The sequence below is a fragment of the Pelodiscus sinensis genome, chromosome 8 (genome assembly GCF_052426305.1).
Source record: "Pelodiscus sinensis isolate ZL-2025 chromosome 8, ASM5242630v1, whole genome shotgun sequence".
Taxonomy (NCBI): domain Eukaryota; kingdom Metazoa; phylum Chordata; order Testudines; family Trionychidae; genus Pelodiscus; species Pelodiscus sinensis.
In genome coordinates, this window is record NC_143059.1 from 17,852,267 (window position 1) to 17,879,624 (window position 27,358).

Consider the following 27,358-nt stretch of genomic DNA (forward strand, 5'->3'; position numbering starts at 1 on the left):
GCCTTCCTTTTCAAGGTAGTCTCTGCCTGTAACTTCGACCAGGACATTTTTCTGCCAGTCTTTTATCCCAAGCCTTATGCAAACAGCAAGCAGAGGTGTCTCCACACCACTGGTCATCTGGCATTTTACCTAGAAAGGACAAAGCCTTTCTGCAAGTCCACCCAGGTCTTTTAAGTCTTTGACCTACATTGAGTGGAGGAGGGGTTTCCTAGTATCCTCCCAGAGGCTCTCTAAATGGATCATCTTTTGTATCTCTATGTGCTATGAGTTGGCAGGGTCCCAGCTGCCAGCATTGATCAGGACCCACTCTACCTGATTGCAGGTTTCGTCATATGCTTATTTCTTGCATGTCCTGATCCAAGATACTGCTGAGCAGCAGCGTGGTTTAGTGCATTCTTTCACGCACCACACAGCAAACTAGGGACGGTGTTGCATTTGGCAGGGCCATTCTGCAGTCTGCATGTGTTCCTAACTTCTACCCACCTCCATAGACGCTGCTTACATGAGTGGACATGAACAAGTACTTGAAAAAGAAAAGGCTGTTCCATAACTAGTGTTTTTCGAGTGGTGTTGCTCACGTCCTTTCAGCTTCCCACCCTCCTCCCCTCTGTTGGAGTTCTGGCAAGAACAACTGAGGGAGGGAAAGGCTGGGAAGTGTCCTATATAGTGTGGCACATGTGTGCCACTCCAGTGGCTCTGGGACCCAAACCCCTAAGGGTACTGCTTATGGAAAATCTTTTGGCATCAGTACATGTGGCAGGTGCACACACCTATGTTGAATGGACCTGAGCAACACACCTTGAAGAATATCGGTTACAAAACAGGTAACTCTCTTTTCTATACAAAATATTCCTAAACCTGAAGGCCAAGGAAGGCCTGTGGCACATCTTGGACGTCAGAGGCCTTAGTGTGTATCTGTGGAAGCTCAAGTTTCACATGGTCTCCCTAGCCTCTATTATCCCTGCCCTAGGTTCAGGAGACAGGTATGTTGCCCTCTGTCTGAAGGACGCTTACTTCTATGTGACTATCTTCTTTGGCCACATACACTTCTTCCACTTCCATTACCAATTTCTGCTCCTTCCATTTGACCAGGCCCCAGCATCATGAGTATTTACTAACTTTGTGGTTGTAGTGACAATCTTCCTCCAGATGTTGGGATGTCCAGATTTACGCTTATTTCAACAATTGGTTGGTCAAGGACAGCTCCAGGTCTGAAACAGTATATTCTGGTAATCTGTTGGTCCTTTGAATTCATAGCTCACAACAAAAAGATAGAATTCACTGGGGACAGTGTTCAGTTCCACTCGCACAAGAGCCTTCCTGCCCCTAGACCTGATCTCAAACCTTGTCTAACCTCATGGTATCTAAGTTTCCCCTGACCACAGACACTGTGTTCCTGTGCTTGCTCGGCCAAAGGCAGCATGTACATATGTGGTTTGCCATCCAGACTTTGCCTGCAGCTGCTCCAATAATAGCTGGCCTTGGCTTACTCCCAGCCTTAGGGCTGCTTAGACAAGGTGGACATGATTCCCCCACAGGTGCTTGCTATCTTCCAGTGGTAGGCAGTCCTGGACAACACTCTGTAGGGAATCAACTTAAATGTCCTTTGCTCTCTTTCAAGCGACGGTTGGATGCCTCGTATATTGATTAGGGCGCTAACTTGTCAATCTGCAAACCCAAGGAATTATGTGCCCAAGGAATACGAGAGGCTCCACATAAATGACGAAACTCAGAGTAGTTTGTCTGGCCTGCAAGGTATTGTGTTGAGGCCATGTGCTGTGCAGGATGGTGAGAGTCTTCATAGACAGTATATCAACAGGCATGGAGGGGCATGCTTGTTGGCTGTAAGTCAGGAAGCTCTCTACCTCCTGGACTTGTGCATCAGTCATGATATCCATCTTCCAGGAGTCGATGTTGTTCTGGCATATTGTCTTAGCAGGGATGTTTTTCACCAGGATTGGTCGTTCCACCCACAATCTTCTAAAAGTGGGGGTCTTCCCCTTGTGGCCCTGTTGGCTGCTGAGCAATACAAAAAAATGCCAGCGGTTTTGCTTCTGGGAGAGGAAGAGTGGGATTTGAAAGGGGCTCCTTCTCGGATTCATTTTTCCTGCCATGGTCCAAAGACTGACTGTGTCCCTGTGATCCTGATTGTTCTGGTGTGCCACCCTCACAGGCATGATGCTCTGTCCAGCTTGGCCCCTCCTGAATTGCCCAGACATATTGTTGCAGGGTCAAGGTTGACGTTTTGCTTCCCTGTATCTTTTGCCATGGATGTTCTGTGCTTAAATGAGAAGCGCACCTGCTCGGAGGAGCCCAGTAGGTCCTCCTTGGCAGCAGAAAGCAGTCTAAACACCTAACTTAGATGAAATGGACGAGATTCTCCATTTGGGATTCGAAGCATGGTTTCTTGACAGCTCATTTCTGGGTCCAGACTGTTCTCAACTACTTGCTGCAGCTTAGGAATCAAGGACTGGTGCATTCCTCCATCTGAGTGTACTTTGCCATCATGTCTGCTTTTCATGAATCAATCTAACGGCAGACATCTCATGGCATGACCGTAAGGTTCCTGCAGGTCCTTGAGAGGCTGTATCCCCAGGTTCAGGGCTCTGTCCTGCAATGGAAACTTAACCTAGTTCTTCCTGCATCACAGGAGCACTCTTGAAGTTCCTTGGTTCCTGCTGCCCGTCCCACCTGTCACTGGTGATAGTGACTTCAGCAAGATGAGTTTGAGATCTGAACCCTGATATTGGAACCCCCATACACAGTCTTCTACAAGATCCAGGTGTGACTGCATCTGGCCATTTTCATAGAATCACAGGGCTGGAAGAGACCTCAGGAGGTCATTGAGTCCAGCCCCCTGCCCAAAGCAGGACCAATCCCAACTAAATCAACCCAGACAGGGCTTTGTCAAGCCACGACTTAAAAGGTTGCCTCTGCTTTTCACATTAATCAAGACATATTCCTGTTGGTATTCTGTCGCAAGCCTCATAGGTCTGCAAAAAAGTAGCTCCTTGCTGTGGATATCAGGAGGACTGTGGTGTGGGGTTTTTTTCCACAGTGTAATTGAATGCAGTTTGAAACTGAATTGGATCTTTGAAATGACCTAGTGAGACAGCATTTGGGTTGTATTTAATATGTTTGATTATATGATTACCTAAGAAATTGATACCATTTCAGATCCATTTACTGGTTATGTAATTTCCCACAGACGGTAAGAAGCCCTGATTATAATGTCATTACAGTACATATATTACCATGGAATCCTGTTGCCCAAAGCCCAGTGAATAATTAGTGAGTCAAGTAGCAGCACTGTAAGCTTCATGCCCACTTTTTTTGTTTCTTTTACTATATCTACAGTTGCCTACTAAGTGACAAATAAGTTATTTAATGGCACATTAGGCACATTGATTCCCTTGGGCTACTTGTTAATTTTCAGTCTTTGGTTTATTATATTATCTACAATGGCAGAATTAGAACTGTTTCAGGTAAATTTTTATTTAAAGAAACCATTTTGCATGTATCATTCTAACAATTAAAACATTTTCAGATGCTTTTTGTTACAATTTTCAGTGTGCCTAGTGAGTTCAGACACCTGTATCATGACAAACATATTGCCTAGAGTTCAAATTGTATGTAAGCCTCATTTTGCTAGAGCAAGTTATCCTGCGTGGTTACATGTATTAGTTCTAAAATATGGTTCACTCCTTAGGAGTAAACACAAGATCAGTTATTTTTAATTTTAAAAATATGAATTTAGTTTTGATTTCTCTCTGCCTGCAGTTACTTTGCAAATAACGTTATGATAACATCTGAGTAGTACCAAATCAAAGAATATGCATAACTTGTTTCTAAGCCTTTATGCTTAGAATGCTACAACAAATGAAAAGTCTTTTCTCTAGACTCTGTTGGAGAGAAGGTAGAGTCATATGAATTAGTTTTGGAGATTTAGAATCAAATCTTTGAGTACTTGAGGAATCTAGAGAGTAGAGACCAGGTATGCTGCAAAGCGAAGCCCCTGGGACTGCTGCCAGCTGGTTCCTTCCATCTGTAGTGGTGGCAGCAAAACCTCTCACCTATTTCTGACAAGCAATATATTAAGTGGGAATGCCACTAGAAATAGTTAAGATTTAAAAAGTACATCCACTGTACTTCTGAGTAATATTTGCTTTCCTATAAAAAGTGAGATATTAACATAAATATGTACAAAAGTGATTTAATTAAAGCAATTTTTATAAACCTTCAGATTGGTGACTAAAATATAAACTTACATGGTCCTAAGGTTTAGGGTTCATTAGACAACACTAGTTTGTGTCGAAAAAACTGTTAATATGAAATGCCAATTTCAGTTTTAAGGTCTGGTATATGAAACTGAGGGCTCGAAATAATCACTTTTAATTGTTAATCTTCCAGCAATATACATTTTTGTTTTCTACCTTGTCTAATACAAGGTAATGTTCTTTATAAACATTGACTTCCATCTTGATTTATTCTACTCTTTCTCAATATTACTTGAATTTATCTTGTGAAATATTAGCTTTATAAAGAACTGAGTTCTGCTATCTTACCAAGCATTTAGAAACAATATAAATTCTTTCAAGATCAGTTAAACTTTTCATGTGTAGGTCTTGGGCCAATGTGTGGGTAGAAATTTTGACTTTCTTGTAATAATTTTGTAAATTAAAACCCTCAACATCAGTTTTTTGTCAAATGTTTAAATGCTTCACTGTAGTCTCAAGCAGTTGCAAAAATAATTGTAAATTTGATATGAATGATTAATGTATAGTTTCAGCTAGGAATGTAAGTAAATAGTGAACTATCTGATAAGCATATGCTTGTTGGATAGTCGACTTGTAATTTGACTAATTGCTTCCCCCACCTCTATCAGAGGCAGTAACGGGGGTCGGAGCAGGAGCCGGTGCTGGGGGTGGGAGAGCTAGCTTAAAAGCTGGTTCCCCTCCCAGCACCCTCTCCGTGATGGGACTGGAGAGGCAGAGGTGTAAGTGGGGAGCCAGGTGCAAGCCGTGAATCGGCTGTCCCTGCTTGCACCTGGTACCCCTGCTGCATTTGTGCTTTTAAATGTGTTAAGAGCCACCAGGCTCTTAACACATTTAAAAGGCTAAAGTGCAGTTGGGGGAATAGGTTTGAGCCAGGAATCAGCTGTCCTTGGGGCAATTAGCTGATTAAACACCATTTAACATCCCTAATTCCAGCACCTGTAAATACATCAGTTTAGATACTCAAAATAAAATTTTGTGGAAAATGGTTGACTGCTACAATATCTTTTGATTATATTTACCTATGCAGATCTACTGGATTTTTCAGAGGATTCATCTGGTGTGCCTGAAAGCAATAAAAAGTGCACAAATAAACAAGGTGATAAATCTAAGGAAAATACCCGGAAGATTTTTAGTGGACCAAAGAGGGTAAGTGGTAATACTGGAACTAGACAGTCTTTTCCTCATTTTATTCAGAATTGTGGTGTTAAGAGGCTCTTTTGACCAGGGTCAGGAGCATAGCTGTGTTGATGACAGAGTTCTGACTGGGGCTGGAACGGAGCCCAGTGGCCAAGTTTGGCACCTGAGACCAGGACTAACAGCTGGGAAGGGAGCCAACGACTAGGAGGGGAGCACTGGACCCCCCTAGTTCAGGGCTGCTCCGTTTCCTAAGGTGCTGGACTGGGGGTGGGTGGAAGGTGTCCAACTTGAACATTGATTTCCTTCGGAGTTTGTTGAAAAGTGTTTGGTCCATGGACTGCTTTATCTCGTTTGAAATGGATTCATTATTTAATCCATCTTAAAATGACTATAAAGCATCTAGGACTGAGCTGTTAACAAATGGTTTGGTTACTTGGATATTCTGGCTTTTTTTCCTGGGTTGATTGTATTAATCACTCTGTTTTAATTATCTTTCTTCAACTTTGACATCTTAAACAACAAATAGTCTGGTAGCACTTTATAGACTAACAAAACAGGTAGACGGTATCGTGAGCTTTTGTGGGCACAGCCCACTTCTTCAGATGACCGGAGTTTTGAGTTTAGGGTGTAGAGACCCAAATTAAATAGGGGAGAAGGGAAAAGGGAGAAGAAAAGGGGAGAAAAAAGGATCGGGTTAGAAACAAGGAGCAGAGGGTATGAAAATATCAAAGGGAAAAACAAGTAGCCAGAACTGGTACCCTATAAGACACCTAAAGATTGGATAGTTAAGAGGCAGATAAGGAACATAGGATAGCATTTAGGTCGGAAGGGTACTAACACAAGAATCCACACAGACAAAGAGCTGTTGGGATCTTCATTGAACGTTAGGTTGATAATGTCCCAGTTATCAGTGTGAGAATTGAATTTATTGATTAATTATAATTCCAACACCTCTGTGTATTTGGCTTGTAGAATTTGTTTGACATGGAAGCCAAATCTGTGTTTAAGAGTACAAAATTGTTCGCATTATAATGCTCTTTTTCATGTACACATGGGTTAAGATTTTTAGGTTTTGTTTGGAAATCTTCCATACTTGCTCACTGCCTAAAGATTTTCTTCTGTTTCAGAAGGATAAAGAATAAAATCTTACTGTGTTATGGGTTTGGGGGAGTGGAAAAGAGAATATACTCTCCATGTGTTGGTGTGCATATTTAAAAAAAAAAAATCTGGTCACATCTTTCTAGTCAGGGCTTCAGAAACGAAGACACAATTTTGGAATGTGGCATAGATAATCATCTTCAGGCATTTTGTTTCATTTTTGTGTTTAATTCGTATTTTCATGTAAAACTGAGTACTCATCTTATTAGGAATGTGGTCTGTTAGCAGAATACAATAAACCCTAGATTCTTTTGCAACACTGTGTATGTTTTCCTTGTCTTTCAGTGTGTTTTGTAGTTTAATTTCTGAAAATACATCTGGAATGGAACTTACTTGTAATGAATCAGTGAAATTTCAGAATAGTGAAAGCTCATATCTTCCATTAAATGAAGACTCCTGTATCTCCCAACTATCGAAGATGCTTCTTTCTAAGGCTTAGTCCTCTTGGCATTTGCTTTTTATTCCCCTGAGGACTTCCTGTGATATTCATACAAATGTTGGGCTGGAAGAACCTCAAGAGATCAACTGGTCCATCCCCCAATCCTGAGATAGAGCCTGGTATACCTAACTATCCCTGACAGGCATTTGTCTAGCCTCTAAAGTCTCTGGTGACTGGAATTCCACAGCCTTTCATGGTAACCCTATTTTAGTACTTGAAACTATTGTTTCTACCAGTGACGACTGGTTATGAAGTATGCAAAGGGGCCATTTCTCCATGTGACCGCTCTATACCACTTGAGGGAGGGACCTGGACAATGCCCCATGTCCCAAGCTGCCCCCACCCCCTCCCACTGATGTCGCCTAAGGGACTAACATGGGGTCTCCCTCTCTTTCTCCTTCCCTCACTGTTGTTTATGGGATGCGGGGGCTGCAGAACAACATGTGTCTGGTCCCAAGCAGTCAGTGGCATTGCTCTGCTTCCTTCCAGTGAGGGGGGAATGTAGGCCACAAAACATCACGCACCCACTTTTATAGTTAGAATACATTTCCTAGTACCATTGCATTGTAATACCTTAGAGCAGTATTCCCTCTAAGATTTTCCACCCATGAGCAGAGTGAGTTTTTTCTTGTGCACCAGTATTGAGTTCATGTGCACTTGCTTGGATGTCTGCCGCTGTGGTGCACAAGTTATTTAATAAGTATCTTATAAACCTCTCCCTTTTCCCTCTGCTGCCATGTCTCCCACCTTCCCTTCACTCCATCTGTTTCCTGGTGCCAGCTGTGGCCCCCAAACCTCACATGTCAATCACGAAAGCAATTGTCCTGTATTTTTGCTTATCTCCCAGTCTGCCATGTGCAACATTGTGAGGTTGGTCCTACTGGTCTCTTCTATGATGGCTAGAGCTAAGATGAGCCATCTCATCATCCCATTGTGTTGATGCTGTATGGTGCAATTGACCTCAGGATCAAATGGAAAGCTGTGAAAGTCAGGAAAGAAGACAGCAGAGCAGAAAAGAACATTCTTATGGTAGCAGTGAAAGCCAAGCTTCACTGTTCAGCTCTAGGCTTCATGATGATGCAATGAATTTGGAGAAGGATGAAGTCTCTGGAGCATAGCTGAGTCCTAGCAGCCTTTCCCTTCCTGGAATCCCACAAAGTCCTACCCATCAAAGTTTCTTTAAGGTCAACTTCTTTTGTTTTTGGATGTCCAAAATTCAGCCTAATTCAAGTTTGGTCCATTAATATGTGATCCCATAATCCTCTTGTTTTTTCAGCTAAGGCCTTAGCACAGTCCTTGAATTATATTGGCAAAGTTTAAACTAACTTAGTCTTATTGTTTTTAACTTTTACTGATTTTATAATTATTTTTGTGTAAAAGGCAAAATTGGACTTATTACCTTTTCCAGTTGCCATTTTTTATCTGAGACTGGACCATTTTATAAACTTCCATCAACTTCCCCACAAGTTAAGCGCATAACTGAAGTAGGCCTGCAACTGTTATAATTGGGCCCCATGTCCCAGTTACCACAACAGTTAGGAAAATGGATATAGTGATTGGTCAACTGTACATACTCTGTTTATCAACTACAGACAACTGTCCAGCTATCTATCTACCTTTCTACTGTTTGGTTTACTTTTTGTAGATGTCAGAGTACTTGAGGAGTGACTTGAATGTGGGAAGGAGCAGTGGTATAGTTAGAGGGCATTTAGGAAGAAGGGCAGAACATGGAACAGCTGGCTGAGATGTCTGTGAATGGAGCATTGTGGTATTAGAGTGGAAAGAACATGAACACGTTGGAAACTGTGCTTATGAGACTAGTTAGTTCAGTGATGTTCCTGCAAGGAACAAGTTTCTGTTGGGTGGTCAAGTAACTGATAGGAATTCATGTGGTGACTCACCTATTCAGTTAACTGATATCTACCATCCGTAGTTGCAAGTACTTTGGAGGATAGGGTCACAATTCAAAATGATTTGGACAAACTGCCAACATGGTTTGAGGTTTAATAAGAACAAAAAGGATGAAGTTTAATAAGGACAAATGCAAAGTGCTCCACTTAAGAAGGAACAGTCAGTTTCACACACACAGAATGGGAAGTGATTGTCAAGGAAGGAGTATTGCATAAAGGGGATCTAGAGGTGATAGTGGAGCACAAGCTAAATGAGTCAAAAGTGTGACACTGTTGCAAAAAAAGCAAACTTGATTCTAGGCTGCATTAACAGGAGTGTTGTGAGCAAGACACAAGAAGTCATTCTTCCACTCTACTCTGCACTGATTAGGCCCTACTTGGAGTATTGTGTCCAGGCCTTTGGCACCTCAATTCAAGATATATGTACAGAAATTGGAGAGGATCCAGAGAAGAGTAACAAATTTTATTAAAGGTCTTGAAAACATGACCTATGAGGGAAGACTGAAAGAACTGGGTTTGTTGAGTTTGTAAAAGAGAAGACAGAGGAGACACACCATAATTTTCAAATACCTAAAAGGGTATTGCAAGGAGGAGAAAGGAAAAACTGTTCTCCTTGACATCTCGTGATAGGACAAGAAGCAATAGGCATAAATTTTAGCAAGGGAGGTTTAGGTTGGACATTAGGAAAAGCTTCCTGTCAGGATGGTTAAACACTGGAATAAGTTGCCTAGGGAGGTTGTAGAATCTCCATCACAGATGACTAACCTGCTCTTAAATATCACCGATCAGAGATGATCTAGCTGGTGCTTGGTCCTACCATGAGGGCAGGGGCTGGACTCAATGGCCTCTCAAGGTCCATTCCGGTTCTTCTAGTCTTTGATTTTATGTCCCCCCCCATGAGAAACTTCTGTACCTGGAGGTCAATCCCTCCTTCACCTGGGAGCTGAAGAAATGATGCTGCAAGTTTAAGGGGAGAGAGTTTCTACTCCCACTGTTTCATAATTCCAAATGCCTAGGGCCTATTCTGGACTACGGACGTTAAATATCTGTTAATTGAATAGTCAATTAATCTCATGAATTCTTACCAATTAGTTGACTATTCTATAATCACCGGGCAGCCCCTGTCCGTGGGGAAGAGGTCTGAGCTCCTGGACCCAGAGCGAGCCAGAACTGAGCTGGGCTGCCTGCCCACCTGCTTTACTTTAAATGCAGAACCGCAGTGGGGACAGGTCAAGGACCCTGTGCAAGATGGGACTGAGCTGGGCTGCTGGTCGGCCTTCTAAACAATTTACTGGTAAAGTGTATGGGGTGCGGAATGCATGTAGTTTATAGCATTAACCTATAAGCTTTTGCTTATCGGTTAATCGACTATACTCTTTCATTCCCATTCTAGACCTGTGTTAACTCAACTATTTTAAAAAATAAAATTCCACGTGGTTATCCTGGCATTCATTATTCTATCTCTGGAGGACTGGTAAGTCACTACTTGAGGCACCTACTTTCATGTGTTGATACACCAATGGCACACAGGTTTTGGTTTTTTGTGTTCTTGCCTCTCACTTGTGTGCAGCTCCTGACTCATTTTTCTGTGGGTCAGCACCTCCTAACCCAAAAAAGGTTCCCCACCCCTGGTGTAGAGAGAGAAATTCCCTGCAGCATTCCTGTGTCTAAAAAAAGGTAGAGCTGAGAGAGCCAACATAAGGGTGACAGAAGCAAAGATCACACATGAAGAGAAGGAGCAAAGAAAATCAGAGCAACATGGAAGCCCCCTCATCACCTCAGACCTGGCCAACCCTTCTCTACCTTCCCCTGCAGAATAGGGGAAGATAGTAGTCAAGTGAAATGGAAAGTGGTAGGATTGTCTACCTTTCATTAACTCTTTTCAATGACTGGCTAAAACACTCACTTTTCCTATACATTTGAAAGTGTTTGGTTAGGAGAGGAGATGCTTCGCTAGACATCTTCCAAAGACAAAATAAGATTAATGCCCTTGAAATAGTGTCAACATTTTTCATTTAGAAAAAAGGAAAACTAGAATGGGGGAAAAATTGAGTAAGATGGAAAGTAAATGTGACATTCTTGAGTGCAATATGAGTTTTCCCAGCTAGTGCCACTGAACTGCCCTAGGGATTCTGAGAAGATGTTTCATTTTTAAGAGTGAGTGGTCTCAATCCTAGTAACAGCTTTGAATAATTTGAAATTGGCAAAATCTTAAGTGTGTTATTTGGTATCACCCAAATATACTTCCCAATATTTAAACTAACTGAATTAGGATAGGTCCTGTTTTGGGGCCAGATGTGTGGGTCTGGGGAGGGAAGGGATGTAGAATGAGACTGCAAGTATGGCTTCTGTCCTTTAAGACTTAGCTCTCCACTCCAGGCATTACAATCTGGTCTGTGATACACAGGGTCACAGCATTATTCAGGTTTGGCTTGGCCTCCCTGGGACCAAGGGGAAAAGAGATCTCAATTGAGCCAAATTTTGCTTTAGCAGTGCTGTGATCCTGGGTGCCAAGGGCTCAATCAGTGTTTGGAGCAAGGAACCTGTAGGACAGCAATTGCTTCAACTGTGATGTGGTTTTGTTAGAGTGGAATAGCTCCACAAAACCCAGGACAAAGTTTGCTTAAAAAAATCTGATAGAACTGTTTTTTTTCCCATGATATCTACTAGATAACCCTGAAAACATACAAACTTTTTTATTCCACACCTTCACATAGGGAAAGCAGACCACATTTTACTCCCATTGGGCGCTTTGCTGCCAGTTGTCATGCATATATATTTTCATTTAGTACAGGCTGCAATTGTGTATGAAAGTTGCAAAAACCCATTCTTCTGATTTCGCCCAAGTTTCTGTATGGAAATCCCATCAAAGCTCTGCCACATGTCACTGGTGGCAGGAATAAGAACAGATAATAGTACATGACTAAACTTATATTTAGTGAAAGTAATCACTACAGAAAATTATCTTTTTAAGATCTTTGATTTAAACGTTTTTAAATTCTGACTCAACGAAAACCAGGTTTTCTTAAGGAAATCTGAGAATTGGCATAGGCTTGGCAGAACTGAGAATGAGGGAACTTTGTCGTGATGCTGAACGACACCCAAGATGTATACGCACAACTGTGCAATACTGGCCACTTTACACTTCACATCTACTCAAGTTTGAAGCATTTTAAGATTGTGAATGTTTAACTGGCTAACCGGTAAGCCTCACCCTTTAACAAGTGAGGCAGCCTGAGGGAGGCCTGCAGTGGATAGGGGCTACCCTAACCGGGCTGGTGCAGCCCCTGTTATGGCGGGGGGACCCACTCCAGCTGAGCTGGACTGTTCCTTCCTCCTTCCCCCTGTTACCTCCTCTTTAATCAGTTAACCAGTTAAATGAGATTTTATATCCCTAAAGCATCTACAGTAAACTTCGGATAATCTGACACCTTTAGGACCCGGGGGTGCCGGATTATCAGATATGCCGGAGTACTGGAAGGGGGGCTATGAGGGGTCTGGGATGGGGGGATGGGGTCGGTGGGGAACTGCGCAGTGTGGGAGAGGGCAGCGCTGCGGGACTAACCCTGGCTGCCCTGCCCCGGGCTTCCCCAAGTCCGTCGCTGGTCAGTTTCAGCAGTGGCTGACTTGGGGAAACCGGGGGCAGGGCAGCTGGGGTGCTGCCGGGTTGGTCCCGCAGTGCCGCTTAGGTGAGGGGCAGCGCTGCAGGACCAACCTGGCAGCACCCCAGCTGCTCTGCCCCCAGCTTCCCCAAGTCAGCCACTGCTGACCTCATCTGAGCGGTGCTGCGGGACCAACCCGGCAGCATTCCAGCTGCTCTGCCCCTGACTTCCCCAAGTCAACCACTGGTCAGTTTCAGCGGCGGCAGACTTGGGGAAGCCGGGGGCAGAGCAGCTCCAATTGTCCGGCTGCCCGGAGCACTTCCGGGTTCCAGTTGGTGCCGGACTATCAAGATGCCGGACAATTGGAGTTTTACTGTACATTACTTTATTATGTACAGTACACCACACTTATGTTGTGCTTTCAGGAAAAATATCAATATTACTTCAAGTTGATTTTTAATTACAAAGATTTCAGTCAAAGACTAAACTTTCCTTGACACCTTTTTACTGCCCTTATTACAAATACTGTAATTTAAATTAGTGAAATGAGTACTTGTTAATTAGTAGTACCTCACACCCAAAAAGTGACTGTTAAATGTAATTCAATTACTTGAATCCAAATAGTGAGATTAAATCCACATTTTGACCCCTGGAGAGTAGGAGTCAAACCTTGTTTTTATATCAATGCTGGTAACCTCTGGCCCCAAGGAAATATTTTGTCTAAAGAATTCACAGCACGTATTGTATCACAAGTCTTTACCTTGTGTCAGTGTACTTGTGCTTTCAGGTGACATTTGTTTTCTCCTCACTGACAAAATGTTTGTTCACTTCACAGAGAGAGAGAGAGAGAGGAGAGAGAGAGAGAGAGAGAAATGGTTTTTCTTCTTTGTGTTCAGGGTGGTAGATGCACACAAGATCTTTCTAATGAACAAAAAGAGAAAATACAGACAGTTATAAAATCGAAATGTTCAAATTTAGCATGTCAGTTGATGAAATACCTTGTTTTGGATATTAAATATAAAATGTTGATGAATAGTTAGTGTAATCTTATCACTTAACAGAAGTCAGGTGTATTTGAAGTTAAATATTTTTTTTCTCTGTCTATGCTGTGGCTGGGGTTGTCCCCTCTGTCTTGGTCAATGTTTTTGTCTGCCACTAGTTCCTACCTTTCTTATTTTGCCAGCATTTTCATCATGACTCATGCTGTTTGTTTTTATTTTCTGTTAAGTATGTGACTGACAGGCTATGCTTCACTGCTATATTGAAGTGCCTTGACATTTCTGCTTTGAAATCTTTGAGGGTTAAAAATTAAGCATGGTGTATCCATTTGGAAATATTTTCAAAATGACAGACACAACTGTGCATTTTATGAAATTACTTATATTAGGTTTGGGTTTTTGCATGCCAACAAATCTCAAAAACCGAAGATACTGCCCTAGAATAGTTTTTGTCTCATCCTTACTGAGGCATTTGTAGTTTCAAGCCATTATTTTCTATATGAAAACAGCATCTGTCACTTTTATAAACAGAGCTTTATGCAACTCAATGGACAGAAAAGGAGAGTAAAGTTCCACTGTGCTCTTCAGCAGAAGATAGTTATCTGGATTTTATATGACATGGCAAAAATGAAAGTGAAATGATGAATTGCTGCTGTTATGCAACACTAAACATTCTTTATAAATCTTGGTGGTGGTTGTCCTTTTGCAGCACCCCAAAATCCTAACCTAGTTGTTTGGCTCCATTTCCCTAGATATTAAATCCCAGGATTTGCAAGTTCAATTTACCAGGAAGTAATGGGAAGTTTTCATAAAAAAGAATGTAACTTCATGTCAATATCTACAGTATGAATGTAAACAGTTTAAACGGTTAACCAATATCCTTGGGCTTATAGATTACTTTCAACAATTAAACGCAGGCTCCTGGCCTGTTCATGTGGAGCCGGCTGCCACCCTGCGCTGCTGTCTCTGTCCAAGCCAGCAGTGCGGGGTCAGCAGGCTGCTATGTCAGTGGGACTACAGGCAGGAACCGATATCGGTGCCAAAAGCTGGCTTAAAAACCAGCTCCTGGCTTTTATCAGCTCCCAGGGAGCTGGCTGCTGCCCCACACTGCAAGTGTATGTAACAGTATAACCAATGAGTTTTCATTTCATTTTTAAAACTCATGGTTGGAAAAGTAGTTTTCCAGATAAGAAATGGTGCAGTGCTGGCACAGTCTGGAATATCTCTAGTGATAAGTAACAAGAAGTAAAGTTGGAAGAATGGTCAGTTTTGCTTGCTGCCTTCAGAACTGTTGTGAACCAATGAAATGGTTAGGAGGAATCATGGGAACTTGAAGCTTACCTGCTGGGAAGAAAGAATGCAAGGGGAATATTGGAATTATTCAATGGTATATTCCTCATGTAGGAGTAAAAGGGTTTTGCAGGTTGGAAAAGATGAAGCTCTTCCCTTCTGGGTGGAAGAAGGGTGAAGGCAGGAAGATTTTGATAGCAGATATTGACAGATTTCAAAGACAGACTCATGAAGCAAATTCCTGCGACAGTCTCCGTGATCAGCAGCTAGGTCAAGATGGGGGTCAGCTTTCTGAAAGCTGAATCTTGCAACATGAACACCTCACACTTTCATTTTCCATGTCTCCTATTAAATTTAATTTGTCCTTTACATTTTCTGAAAATGTATATCTTCTGAAGAGTAAGCCTTTTTTCTACAGCAACTTATCTGGCCATCTTGGACATCTCTGTATTGTAGTTACACACACATGAGCTATGGGTCTGTTCATTGTGGTGGAGATGTTAGTCCCAGAGCTCAGAGTTCTGATGGCCAGAACATTAACAATGCAATTACGTAGACCTGCAGCCTGAGACCTGTGAGTCTGTCAGCTGGTCTGGGCCAGTCCTGTGTGTCTAATTGCAGTGTAGATGTACCTCTAATCTCATAAGTGGAGCTCTAGTTCAGCTGTTCCTTCCCTCCCCCAAATCCTTTCTTTCCTCTGTCATTGTCTTGTTTAATTTGTGTTAATGAGGAGTACTATAAAAGACTTAACAAATTTATTTAGGCATAAGTTTTCATATGCTGGAGCCCATTTAATCAGATGCATGAAGTAGAATCTTCAGTTTGACATGGATATATAGGGAGTGTCACGTTACTATGCAGAGGACTAGTGCTAACAAGACCGATTTCATCAGGATGGATGTGGCTCATTTCCAACAGTTAATACAAAGTAAGATTACCAAAAGGGAGATTATTTTTTGTACTGAGCTAGTCACTCCCAGTCTTCATTCGGCCCAGTCTGATAGTGTCAAGTTTACTTTATGAACTCCAGCTCTGCAATTTCATGCTGCAGTCTGGTTTTGAAGTTTTTTGCTTAAATATGGTCATTTTCAAGCCTGTTACTGAGTGTCCAGGAATGTTGAAATGATCTGACTGGTTTTTGAATGTTACAGTTCTTGGTATCTGATTGATGTCCTTTTATCCTGTTGTGTAAAGAAAGTCTGGTTTGTCCAATGTACTCGGCAGAAGGGATTGCTGGCACATGATGGTGTGTATCATATTACTAGATGTGCAGGTGGACAAGATGGTATGGGTGATTTGGTTAGGTCCTATGATGGTGTCAAAAAGGACAGAGTTGTCAGAGGGATTTGTTGCAGTGATTGGTTCCTGGGTTAGTATTTCTGTTGTGTGTAGTTGATGATGATTGATTGATTGCTTCAGGTTGGAGGGCTGACTGTAAGTGACACTGGCTTGCCTCCCAAGATCTGTGAGAGTGAGGGATCATCTAGGATAGGTTGTAGATCTTTGATGTTCTGGAGAGGTTTTCTCTGGGAGCTGTAGGTAATGGTCATTGGCGTTCTATTACTTTCTTGGTTGCCCAGATGGGACTGTGTCCACACACAGGCACAACACAATCAGATATCAAGAACAGTGACATTCAAAAACCAGACAGAGCACTTCAACCTCCCTGGTAACAAACTGAAAAGTTGCCTTACTTGAGCAAAAAAATTTCAAAAACAAATGCAGAGCTGGAGTAACTTGGCACTATCAGACTGGCTATTGATATTTTCTTTTTTCTTATCAACTGTTGGGAGTGAACTACATCCACCTTGATTGAATTGGTCTGGTTAGCACTGGTCCTATGCATAGTAATGTAACCCTTCTATCTTTGTGTGTGTATATTTATCTCTGCCAAGCTGAAGTTTCCACTTCATACGTTTAACAAAACAGGCTCCAGTCCAGAAAATCTTTTATCCAAATAAATTGGTAAGTCTTTGAAGTATCACAGGATTCCTCATTCTTTTTGCTAAAACAGACTATCCTCTGAAACTTCATTTGTATCGTAAGCTCTGTGGAGTATCGTAAGCTCTGTGGAGCAGGAGCCATCTTGCTGTTCTGTGAAGAGCAATGAAAAATTGTGGTGCGATATAAATGTTTGAGTGATACAGATAATTATCACATAATAGAAATTCTTTTTCTGCAATGAAGTTGTTCCTGACCTCCCCAAAACTCTCGTAATTTATTAAATAAGGAAATCTATCAATGTGTAGGTAATGCCATGTTTGTTTATTGCACATTCAAAGAGAGCATGCATAGTCCAACAGGCGGTTTTAGGCATGGGATTTCATTGCTTTTTTGGCACACCTTTTTTATCCCCTCGTGCAGTTTCCCTTTGTGCTTACTTTTAAAATTTAAATATAGTTTTAAGGCAAGGGGGAAAGCTACTTTACATGATTCGTGGGGTAACAGAGAGGTCGCCGTGTTAGTCTGATTTTGGTAAAACAAAAAGCAGCCATGTAGCATTTTAAAGACTAACAAGATAGTTTATTAGGTGATGAGCTTTCGTGGGGCAGACCCACTTCAGATCATATTCTAAAAGTGAATTGGCATGACCATTATATAACAGAGATACAATGAAAAAAATAAACAAATTACAAACTAACAAATCTGCTACATAGAACAGAAGGTGAGGGCTAGGAGGACAAGGAAGGAGGAAATTGCTTATTGTGAGAGTCAATTAAGTATCTAATCTGGAGTTACTACGAATATCAATAGGTGGGGAAATTGTCTTTGTAATATGTAAGGTAATTATCATCTATATTAAGGCCCATTCCCAAGGTGTTGAATTTTAGCATTAATAAAAGTTCTGAAGTCTCCCTCTGTAATCTGGTGTTAATGATTTTTGGGGGCAAAATCAGTTTACTGCTTGTGTTATGTTTATGAAGTCTGATTTCCAAGCATATGTAAAACATACTAATATGATTTCTATCTTAACTGCTGTTTTATGTTTTAGTCTGTTTTCATTAAACTACTGAGGAAAATTTCATTTTATGTCTCTTTTGGTTTGTCTTGGCACATGTATGGGTAGCAGTTAAAAAGATGACTACTAACTATTTTAACACGTGGCTGTACCAGTAGGATGAGGCATTTCATTTGAGAATTTCTGTCAATTTTAAGATAAATGACCAGATCCAGATATGTTGACTTTACATTTTTAATCAAACCTGCAGTGTATATTTCTGCTGGTAAGGTGTGACAAATGGGTATGTGTAATGTAAGATAATAGGCAGATTGAAAATGTTAATTAAAAGAAGTTTTAATGTTTGCATCCTCAGAAGGATATTCACTTTGAAATACATATGTTGTGTTCTTCATAAATTTGTGGTTTTACCTCAAAGCGTGAAATGAATGTTAACTATCATTCTTAAAATTAGAATGTTTGGGGTTCAAGTCAAGTTAAAGCCATGTCATGTAATTTTGTATTGAAAAGGAACTTAAAGTATAATTCCTCTCATGTTGCAATTAACTTGTGTACGTTAGTTTTGAAACACCCTTTTTAAAAAAAAAAAAAAAAAGCTAAATTATATTAATAGGTATACAATTTTAAAAATTAATTTCTTTTTGTTTTTAAAATATGCACTGATGTCCATATTTAATAAGCTATAACAAGCAATTATTTTATTTTTTCAGTCTCCAACAAAAGCTGTGTATAATGCTAGGCACTGGAACCAGCCAGAGTCAGAAGCTCTACCTGCACAACCCATGTTGAAAACGCCAACCATCCCAGTGAGTAGGCATTTTTTGTTTTCCAAAGCTTTATTAATTCTCCCTAAACTCTGGCCAGTATTTGAAAATTATTAAAATAGATTAGCAAGGGCAGTAGTAATTCAGACTGAAGTCCAAATGGTCATGGTAGCTATTGGGTATAAGAGCTGAAAGAAATTGAATTAGGGAGGGAGGGAGGTTCCTCTAGTAAGTTCAAAAAGGAAAAACTTACTAGACTTACAAACCTGATTTTATTGCCCCTTTTTTATTATAAAAGTCAGTATTGTGAAATACCTATGTGAATTGTTCTAATTAGAGATGTATAGAATAGTTTTAAGAAACAAATTTTCTGCTCTGATATCTAGGATATACAGGCAGTCCCCAGGTTACGTACAAGATAGGGACTGTAGGTTTGTTCTTAAGTTGATTCTGTATGTAAGTCGGAACTGGCGTCCAGATTCAGCCGCTGCTGAAACTGACCGCCAGTTCTGACTTACATACAGAATCAACTTAAGAACCCCAGGTGTCCCCAAGTCAGCTGCTGCTGAAACTGATCAGCAGCTGATTCCAGGAAGCCCGGGGCAGAGCAACTCTGCCTCGGGCTTCCTGTAGTCAGCGCTGGTCAGTTTCAGCAGAAGCTGACTTGGGGACGCCTGGGGCAGAGCAGCTGGGGTGCTGCCGGGTTGGTCCAGTAGTGCCCAGAGCGGCGCTGCAGGACCAATCGGCAGCGCCCCAGCTGCTTTGCCCCAGGGTCCAAAACAAAAGCCTGGTCTGCTGGGGGGGGGGGGGGGAAGTGGGGGCACACTAGCTGCGCGCCCCCCCCCCCAGCAGACCAGGGACACGGGGAGCAGAGCCGCAGCGGCAGCGGGGTGCCGCGCCTCTGAGGCTTTGCTCTGGCGACGGTCTCCAGCAGACCAGGGGCACCGGAGCAGCTTACGAACGGGGCTTTCTCGCCCCGGAGCTCGCAGGTAGCAATCCGCCACCTCGACCTCCGGGGCGAGAGAGCCCCGTTCGTAAGTGCAGATCCGACATAAGTCGGATCCGCGTAAGTCGGGGACTGCCTGTATAGGCTGAACAAATCAAACGTAACAATGTTCACAAAAATTGTTGGCAAGAGGAGATGGCTGTATGCCATGAATAGTTCTTTAAGAAAAACAATTCTTAATACAGTTTGAGACACAATCCTGCTTGGAAAAATATCAGTGAATTGTCATTGAGAGAAACAAGATTGGTTCCTGCCCTGACCAGTTTTCAGGGTCAGTCAACAGTTACGTTAAACAAGATCCAGTGCTTTTGGCATATATGTATCTAGAAGTTGTAATTTATTATGCTTAGAGAATTGTACGTATCACTAGATTCTGTTTTCGTGACTCTGCTTTCGTTCTACGTTTACGCAACTGAAGCAATCACAGTGCAAATAATTTAACACTGCTACACAATAATTTTTGAAGGGGGGGGGGGCTACTTCACAAATTTCGGAAGTGGCCACAGACCAACCCAGAAAGAGCGGGATTGAGAGCTACCCTACTGGAAGCTTTGCATGGCCTGGGGTCCCTTCACTGACTTCTGGCCAATGGAAGAGACCTGGAGCAAAGGGAAGGGATCTGGGGGCTTAGCATCCTCTCAGAGTTGTCCGGGCTCGAGGCTTAGAATTCATATAACACGGCTGGCAGCTCCTGGCCCCACTGCTAACCTGTTCCCTGGTGCTGCCCGGCAGGCACAAGCTCTTTGAACAGAAGCAGTAGAAAGGGCTCGCACTTCCCAGGCAACAGATCAGTGGGACCGAGAGCGGCAAGCCATTTCTGTTGCTTCTTTTTAAAGAGCTTGTGCCTGCCGGGTGGCTGTCAGGCACTGTAGCCACCCAGCAGGCATGAGCCCTTTGAATAGAAGAAGTTGAAAGGGCTCGCATGTGTCCAGCTCCCTAGCAATGTGCTAGAGGCATGGGGAGCTGCGAGCCCTTTTAACTGTTTCTATTTAAAGGGCTCTTATGAGCCCCATGGTTTCCAGGCAACACATTGCCAGACAGGCGTGGGGAAGGCACAAGTCCTTTAAATAGAAGCAGTTAAAAGGGCTCGTAGCTCCAATGCCACTATCGTGCTGTTAGGGAGCCAGGGACATGCAAGCCCTTTCAAATACTTTTATTAAAAGGGCTTGTGCCTTCCCCATGGTTGCTAGGCAAGGCGCAGGGAAAGCACAAACCCTTTAAATAGAAGCAGTTGAAAGGGCTTGCGTGTCTCCTGCTCCCAGGCAACACACTGGGGGGGAGGGGCCTGGAACTGCATTGTGTGCCTGATCAAAACCCCTGAGAGGCTTTCTCACGCCCCATGCTACACCCTCAGCATCTTCTGTCATATTTTTCAGTTTTCCCACTCTTCTATTTTGAGACTGATATCTTTAGCCTGTTGGATCTTAGAACAGTGTTCCCTGTAAGCTGAGCATGTGGGCAGCCACCCAGCAGAGATTCAGATGCTGCCCAGCTGATGAACAGAGCATCCTCAGCTTGCAGCATGTGTTTCTACTGGTGGTGCACATCCACACATGCTTTGGTGCACATGAGAAGATTTATTCTGTACACGGAGGAAAAAAATTTAGAGGGAACATTGATCTGGACCCTTCTCAAATATCTCAGTCCCCATTGCCTTTTCCAATGTGGCCTTCTTCAAATGTGAACTTATATTGCCTAGGAATTTTAGGTCATTTAAAAAAATTACTTTTTAGTATTGATAAAAAGGGAATTCTCTGGGTTGTGATCCCTTCAACAAAAACTACAGTGAGGCACAAGGCTGATAAATCTAAAGTGAAGTTTGTTATTCTTCACTGAATACACTAAATGTTTGAGTTTTTTAATTTTATGAAGTACTATGATTGCACTGCATAACTTAACAATGTCAGCCTACAAGTGAGCTACTCGTACTGATTTATTTGTTGATCATAGGTCTTCAAATCATTCTTTAAAAAAAATAAACAAGTAATTACAACTTTTAATCTATCCTCTTAGAATAGGGACAGATATCCCAGGATATAGGGGAAAGGCTTTTCATTTTTCTTCTTTCACTTCATATTTGGGACTCTGGCCATCAGAATATTACTTGAGGAATATGGGAGAGGTCTAAATTAGGGATGTTACATATCATTTAATTGACTAATCATGTAACTGCACCAAATCTTAGTGGTTACACTGTAATTCAATGTTCCCTGGAGGTGGGGCCGGCAGCCAGTGTGCTCCTGGACCCTCTCCGAGGAAGCCCCCTGCCATGCCTGCTGCCCTATGCTGCAGACTTGGATACAGAGGAAGCAGCGCGGGGTGGCAGCAGACTCTGGGGGGGCGGGGGGAGAGCAGACTCCTCAGAGGCTGCTCTGTGGGGCGGCAGCTCCACAAAGACAGTAGGAGGCTCCCCCGCCTCTGAGGCAGCAGCTTTCCAAGTGTACCAGCTACCTCCTGCCCCCAGTACCCTTGGCACTGCTGTCTATCTGAGGCAGCAGTGCAGGGAGTTGGGGCAGCTCTAGGATCTGGTGTTCATGGGTAGCCCATCTCGCCTCCCACCCATATCCTTGCTGCCTGTTCCACTGCCCAAGAGGGTGTAGTTTGAGTCACCTGGAAAGGGAAGTGTGATCTCAAAGATACTTTAGCAGCAAAATTAATGGCTTTATTTTTGTTTTTTATATGATCAAGCTCATAGGTGATTTGTGGACTGAATGAGACAGCCTACATTGTCGTAGATACTTGGAATACTGTTATTGATTCCTTAGAGTGGTGGAGAAATTCAGCATCTCCAACTGCTTGCCCCTACCTATATTCCGCACATGGGTCTGCAGGTCCCTGAGACAGGAGATGTCTTAGTTGGTCTGTGCCTGTGCAGTTGCTCTCTCATTCCCTCAATCAAGGTTCCTCAAATTTTGAGTAGAACAGGAGCACCACCAGTTCAGAGTGCGCATTGACAATGGAACCAGGGTCTTCACAAAGGTCTTCTGCAGATAAGATGAAATAGCTACATTGGTTTTTTTTTCATATTTGGATTATTGCTTCCGGATGAGCATATCTAGCTAGGAAGTCTGGTCAATTATACCATTCTTGCTTCATTTTTTGGCATCCTTTGGGTATGTGCAAGTAATTAAAAGCTCACTTGATTCCTACAAAAGCAATAGGCTTTATTAGAGTAACCCTGAATTTGATGTTAGTGAAGGTCTCCTGTCCTGTGAACAGATTCCAGGCCCCAGATTCCAGCCTGGTAAAACAGCTAATAATTAGATATGGACTGTAGTCTATGGATGTTAGGAATCGAGTAATTAGCTAATCGTGTAGTCAGTAGAGAGTCTATCGACTACACAATTAGTTGACAAGGGAGAAAGGACTCAGTTCCGGCTCAGGCCGGGCCCGGGAGCTATGCCCCATTGTGACTCTGCAGTTCAAATGTAGTAAGAGCCAGGCAGAGTCTGGGCTTGCTGCAGGCAGAAACCACTTTGCAACAGCCTCCTCTCCCGCCGGTGATGTTGCCTATGATAGAAGCAGCAGAGCAGGGGGACGGACGCAAGCAGCACTGTGGAGACAGTGCTGGGGGGAAACCAGCTTTTAAGCCATCTCCCACCAGCTCCTGCTTCTCTCCTCCTTCCCCTGCCTCTGATACAGAGGCAGCAGGGAAGGGGGAATGCACATATTCAACTATATTAACCAGTAAGCCTAGGCTACTTGACTACTCACTTACATCCCTACTGTAGTCAAGGTCTGCCTTTCCTAGTTGGAGAAGACAGACATGGTTATATATACCTTTTTAATGCCATTAGCTAGGACTCATCCCAGTTGCATGCAGGCTTAGCTCTGATCTGTTTACTTACTAGACAGAAGACAGTTTTAAATACTGAAGTGATGATGGTAGACAACAGAGGGTCTTTCCACCCATGTTTCCGGAACCAGACTAAAATTACAGGTGCATCCTCATAGGATGGGGAGTCTATATGGATAGTCGCACTGCCCAAGGCACATGATCTCCCTGGGAGTCCAGTTTGTATATTGACCTTGTGGAATTGAGAGTAGTCCATCTAGTGTACTGTGGGTTCCTTCACACTTACAGCATTTTGTTTATATCCTGATAATGTCACAATACAAAACGAAGTAATTAAGGTGGAGCAAAATCTCATTCCTTTCTGAATAGAGGCAGTCAGTTTTTGAAACTCTCATCATGATGCTTTCAGCAGCTGACCTACCAGGTGCATAGAATTCCCAGGCAATCTCAGCAGGGAGTTTTCCACAGACCATGAGTAGAAGATACTCAGTTCCATCCTGGACATTCTTTGCCCAGTGGGGAATGCCATCGTGAGGCTTGATTGCTTCACAATTTCTTGTTGATCTGTATCTATAATGCTCCAGAGTGGCGTTAGACTGGAGTCCAGGGGCATCTTGTATAATCATGGATAGACCTTCCAGAGGTATGCCTTTCCACCCATCCCACTAACTACCTCTGTGTGATAGTCTTTGGGATGCTCACGACTGCAAATCACCTTGCTACCTCCTTTCCTCAACAGAGATTTCCTTACCTAGTTATCTGCCTGATGCTTCTAGTCTTTTAGCCACCTAAACAATAACTCCAGAACTACATTCCTCTTTAATTGCCTTGCTGGTTAATAGTAGGTATGCTTCAGCCCAAGCATTTTGAAGCATTCCCTGGGTTGCAATGAGAATTTGTGGTCTCACATCTACCATACATTCAGTAATTTCAGGTCTGCTGTCCCCAAGGAGGCGATGTACATACAAGTTTACCTATTCCAGCTTGGGCAGCAATTAATATCACGGGCCTGAGTATTTATAGTGAAAACAATCATAAGTTTATTACCAAATTTTAAGATTTAAGAAATGGCGAATAAGGATGAGAGCAGGTTATGTATTTAATGCTTTCTAGAAATAAACTTAACTTTGATCCCTCTAAAACAGTGGTCTCCAACCTTTTTAACCACAAGATCACCTTTGCTATTAAAATGCAATGTAAGGTTTACTGAAACCCAAATACCCTTGCTCAGTTTCCTTCCCCTCTTCTCGAATGTCCCGCCCCTGCTGCATCCCTTCTCCAAGGCTTCACCCTGCTCACACCATCCCCTTTCCTCCTCAAATCTCATTCACTTTTGGGGTAGTGAGTTGGGGTGCAGGCTCTGGTCTTGGGCCAAGGGATTTGGAGTGTGCGAGGGGATGTCCTAAAGATAGGGAGGTGGGGAGGTTTCTGGAGTAGCCTAGAGGGTTTGCCTGGGGAGCACAGGGTTGGGGGCTCGAGTCCTGCCCCCGCCAACCCTTGGAGCAGCGAGACAGCCAACACAGACTGCCCCAGGGATAGAGCTGGCTCCCACTTTAGGAAAGCACAATAAGGGACCCGCTGAAGCTAGGGAAGTGGGGTAGGTTCTTGAGTGGACTAAGGGGTTTATGGCATTTGCCTGGGGACTTGAGTCTCGCCCTGCCCACCATGGGAGCAGCTAGCAGCCAACATAGGCTGCTCCAGGGATGGAGCTGGCTCCTGCATTTGGAAAGCAGGATAAGGGACCTGCTGAAGGTAGGGAGGTGGAGTGGGATCTCCAGTGAACTCGGGGATAAGGCATCAGCCTCTGGAGCACAGGATGTTGGGCTCCCTCCCTCCCTGAGAGTGGCCAGACAGCTGCCCCAGATATGGAGCAGCGGAGTTAAGGCAGGCTTACACCTGCCCTGGCCCTGCACCACCCTGAAAGTAGCTGTCATGTATAGCTCTTGCCCCATACGCTACCCCTCATCTACAGGCACCAACCCCACAGTTCCTACAGACCATGGTTCTCCATTATTGATCAATGGGAGTTGCAGGAGTGGTGTCTGCAGGCAAGGACAACATGTGGAGAACCCCTGCTCTGACTTTCAGGGACTGCAGGGACATGCCGGGACATGCCAAGAGCACAATTACCACAGGAATAATGACTCTAGACATGACAGGTTAGGCCTTTTATAACTCATTTCTCAAATAATTACATTTAAGCATAAGAGAGAAATGAAAGTTATGAAATGCACAAACTGGTCAAACTAAAAATAACCCACTTTACAAGCAGTATAAAAAGTAACTACAATCCCCCACGTATGTGTTGGGTCTGGAGATGAGAGGGAAGGTTGGTGGGGGGAGGGACAACTGAAGTGCCAGCACTTGATAGATTCCTGGCCAAATCAGTCAGGATTATCTATCAGAGGCTCCAAGATCTACTGGTAGATCCCAATCTACTGGTTTGTGACCACTGCTGTAAAAGTAGTCCTGCCCTACATGACCTTTACAGTACTTCCAAACAGGAAAGGTTGGGATCCCCTTCCCATGAATATAATCGCACCACCTCAATTATTTCTTCAGGTGTAGATATAGAGGAGTCCTTTTGCCCTGTCCTTATGTCCCCCAAAATCGAGTCGAGTTTTGGTTCCCAGCCAGGATGACCTCTCCGTGGCGTGTGCTTCAGGGTCCTGATTTCACATGCTCATGTTGATTTCGTATGTAAATAATTTCTATCGTGTTACAAGGCTTAATTGAATACAGATACTTTGCTAGAAGCCTGTTTGTCAAACTTGCCTTGATTCAGTCTTTTAGGAACTTATTTCCTAATTTCTCTGTTTCTCCAAATATACATGTATACTTTTCACAGTATTAGCCATCATTTTGAGCCTGGCTCTGGTGTATGACCTCACATGACATTCTTTGTGGATCAACATAATGACAGCAGGGTGCTAGATGTATTGAATTTTCCAGGCCTGTAAGTGTTGCCATTACAGAATGGTGAATTTTGGCTAACTGGGATTGAAGGTCTCTTTGCACTCAGCTTCTGCAAAACTTTGTCACTACAGATCTGGGTTAATTCTCATTACAGTAATTACTCATTTAACACGTGCCCGCTTAACACATTTTTGCAATAGCACGATATTTGGGGAATATTTTTCAAATAACATGACCAGGGCTTGACAAATTATGGCGAGAACTACTCGCCAGCCCTGCACCCATGCATGCACCAGACCGGCACTGTGCATGCGCACAGCGCCAGTGATTGGGGCTGAAATCATCTCACCACGGGCGAATAGAAACAGCGGTTTGTCGAGCCCTGAACATGACTGTCCCTGAAATAACACTAAAATAATCAAGTGGCGGACGACTTCGCACAGTGCTATAAGTTGGTAAAAACAGTGGTAATACACATGAGCGGATGAATACACATGGTCACAGCACTCCTCCGCTCACTCACGTGTTCATCTTATGTTTTAACAAACCACGGCGACTTGTGTTACTAGATACTTTGCTGTGTATTATCCCTTATCATGAGTGGAAAGCATAAGGAAAGTGATATATCTGCTTCTGCAAGCAAGAAGCATAGAAAATCGTTTACATTAGAAGAGAAACTTGAAGTGACTAAGTGAATTGAAAAAGGTGAACGTAATTGTGATATCTCCTGCGCTTTGAATATGCGAATCTAGTGTCTGCACGATCCACGCTCAAGCTGAGAAAATTAAGGAAAGTTACAAAAATAGAACACCAGTGAGTGCTAAGAAGGTTGTTCGTACACAATCTAATCTAATGGAAAATATGGAGAGTCTGTGTGGATTGAAGACCAAACACAACAAAAGACGCTAGTGAGTGTGGCAGCTGTTCAGGAAAAAGCCAAAGTTTTATGTAATGCAGTTAAATTAGAACTGAATGAAACTGATGCCAAGCCATTTAATGCAAGTCATGGTTGGTTCGAATGCTTTAAAAAGCGTTCAAACTTATGTCATATAAAAATAACTGGAGAGGCGGCTGCTGCTGACAGGCTGCTGAATCATTCCCAGAGA

At 42.9% G+C, this 27,358-nt stretch overlaps 1 protein-coding gene across 3 annotated transcripts in view; it reads left to right on the forward strand.

Moving 5' to 3' along the window:
- The window catches only part of WAPL (WAPL cohesin release factor), a 135,654-nt gene that overhangs the window by 64,082 nt on the left and 44,214 nt on the right, over positions 1-27,358 (forward strand). For all 3 annotated transcript variants that reach the window (XM_075934835.2, XM_075934834.2, XM_075934833.2), the window contains exons 4-5: positions 5,305-5,423; positions 18,481-18,576. In XM_075934835.2, the coding sequence (XP_075790950.1) occupies positions 5,305-5,423; positions 18,481-18,576 (215 nt within the window). The remainder of the gene's footprint in view (positions 1-5,304; positions 5,424-18,480; positions 18,577-27,358) is intronic.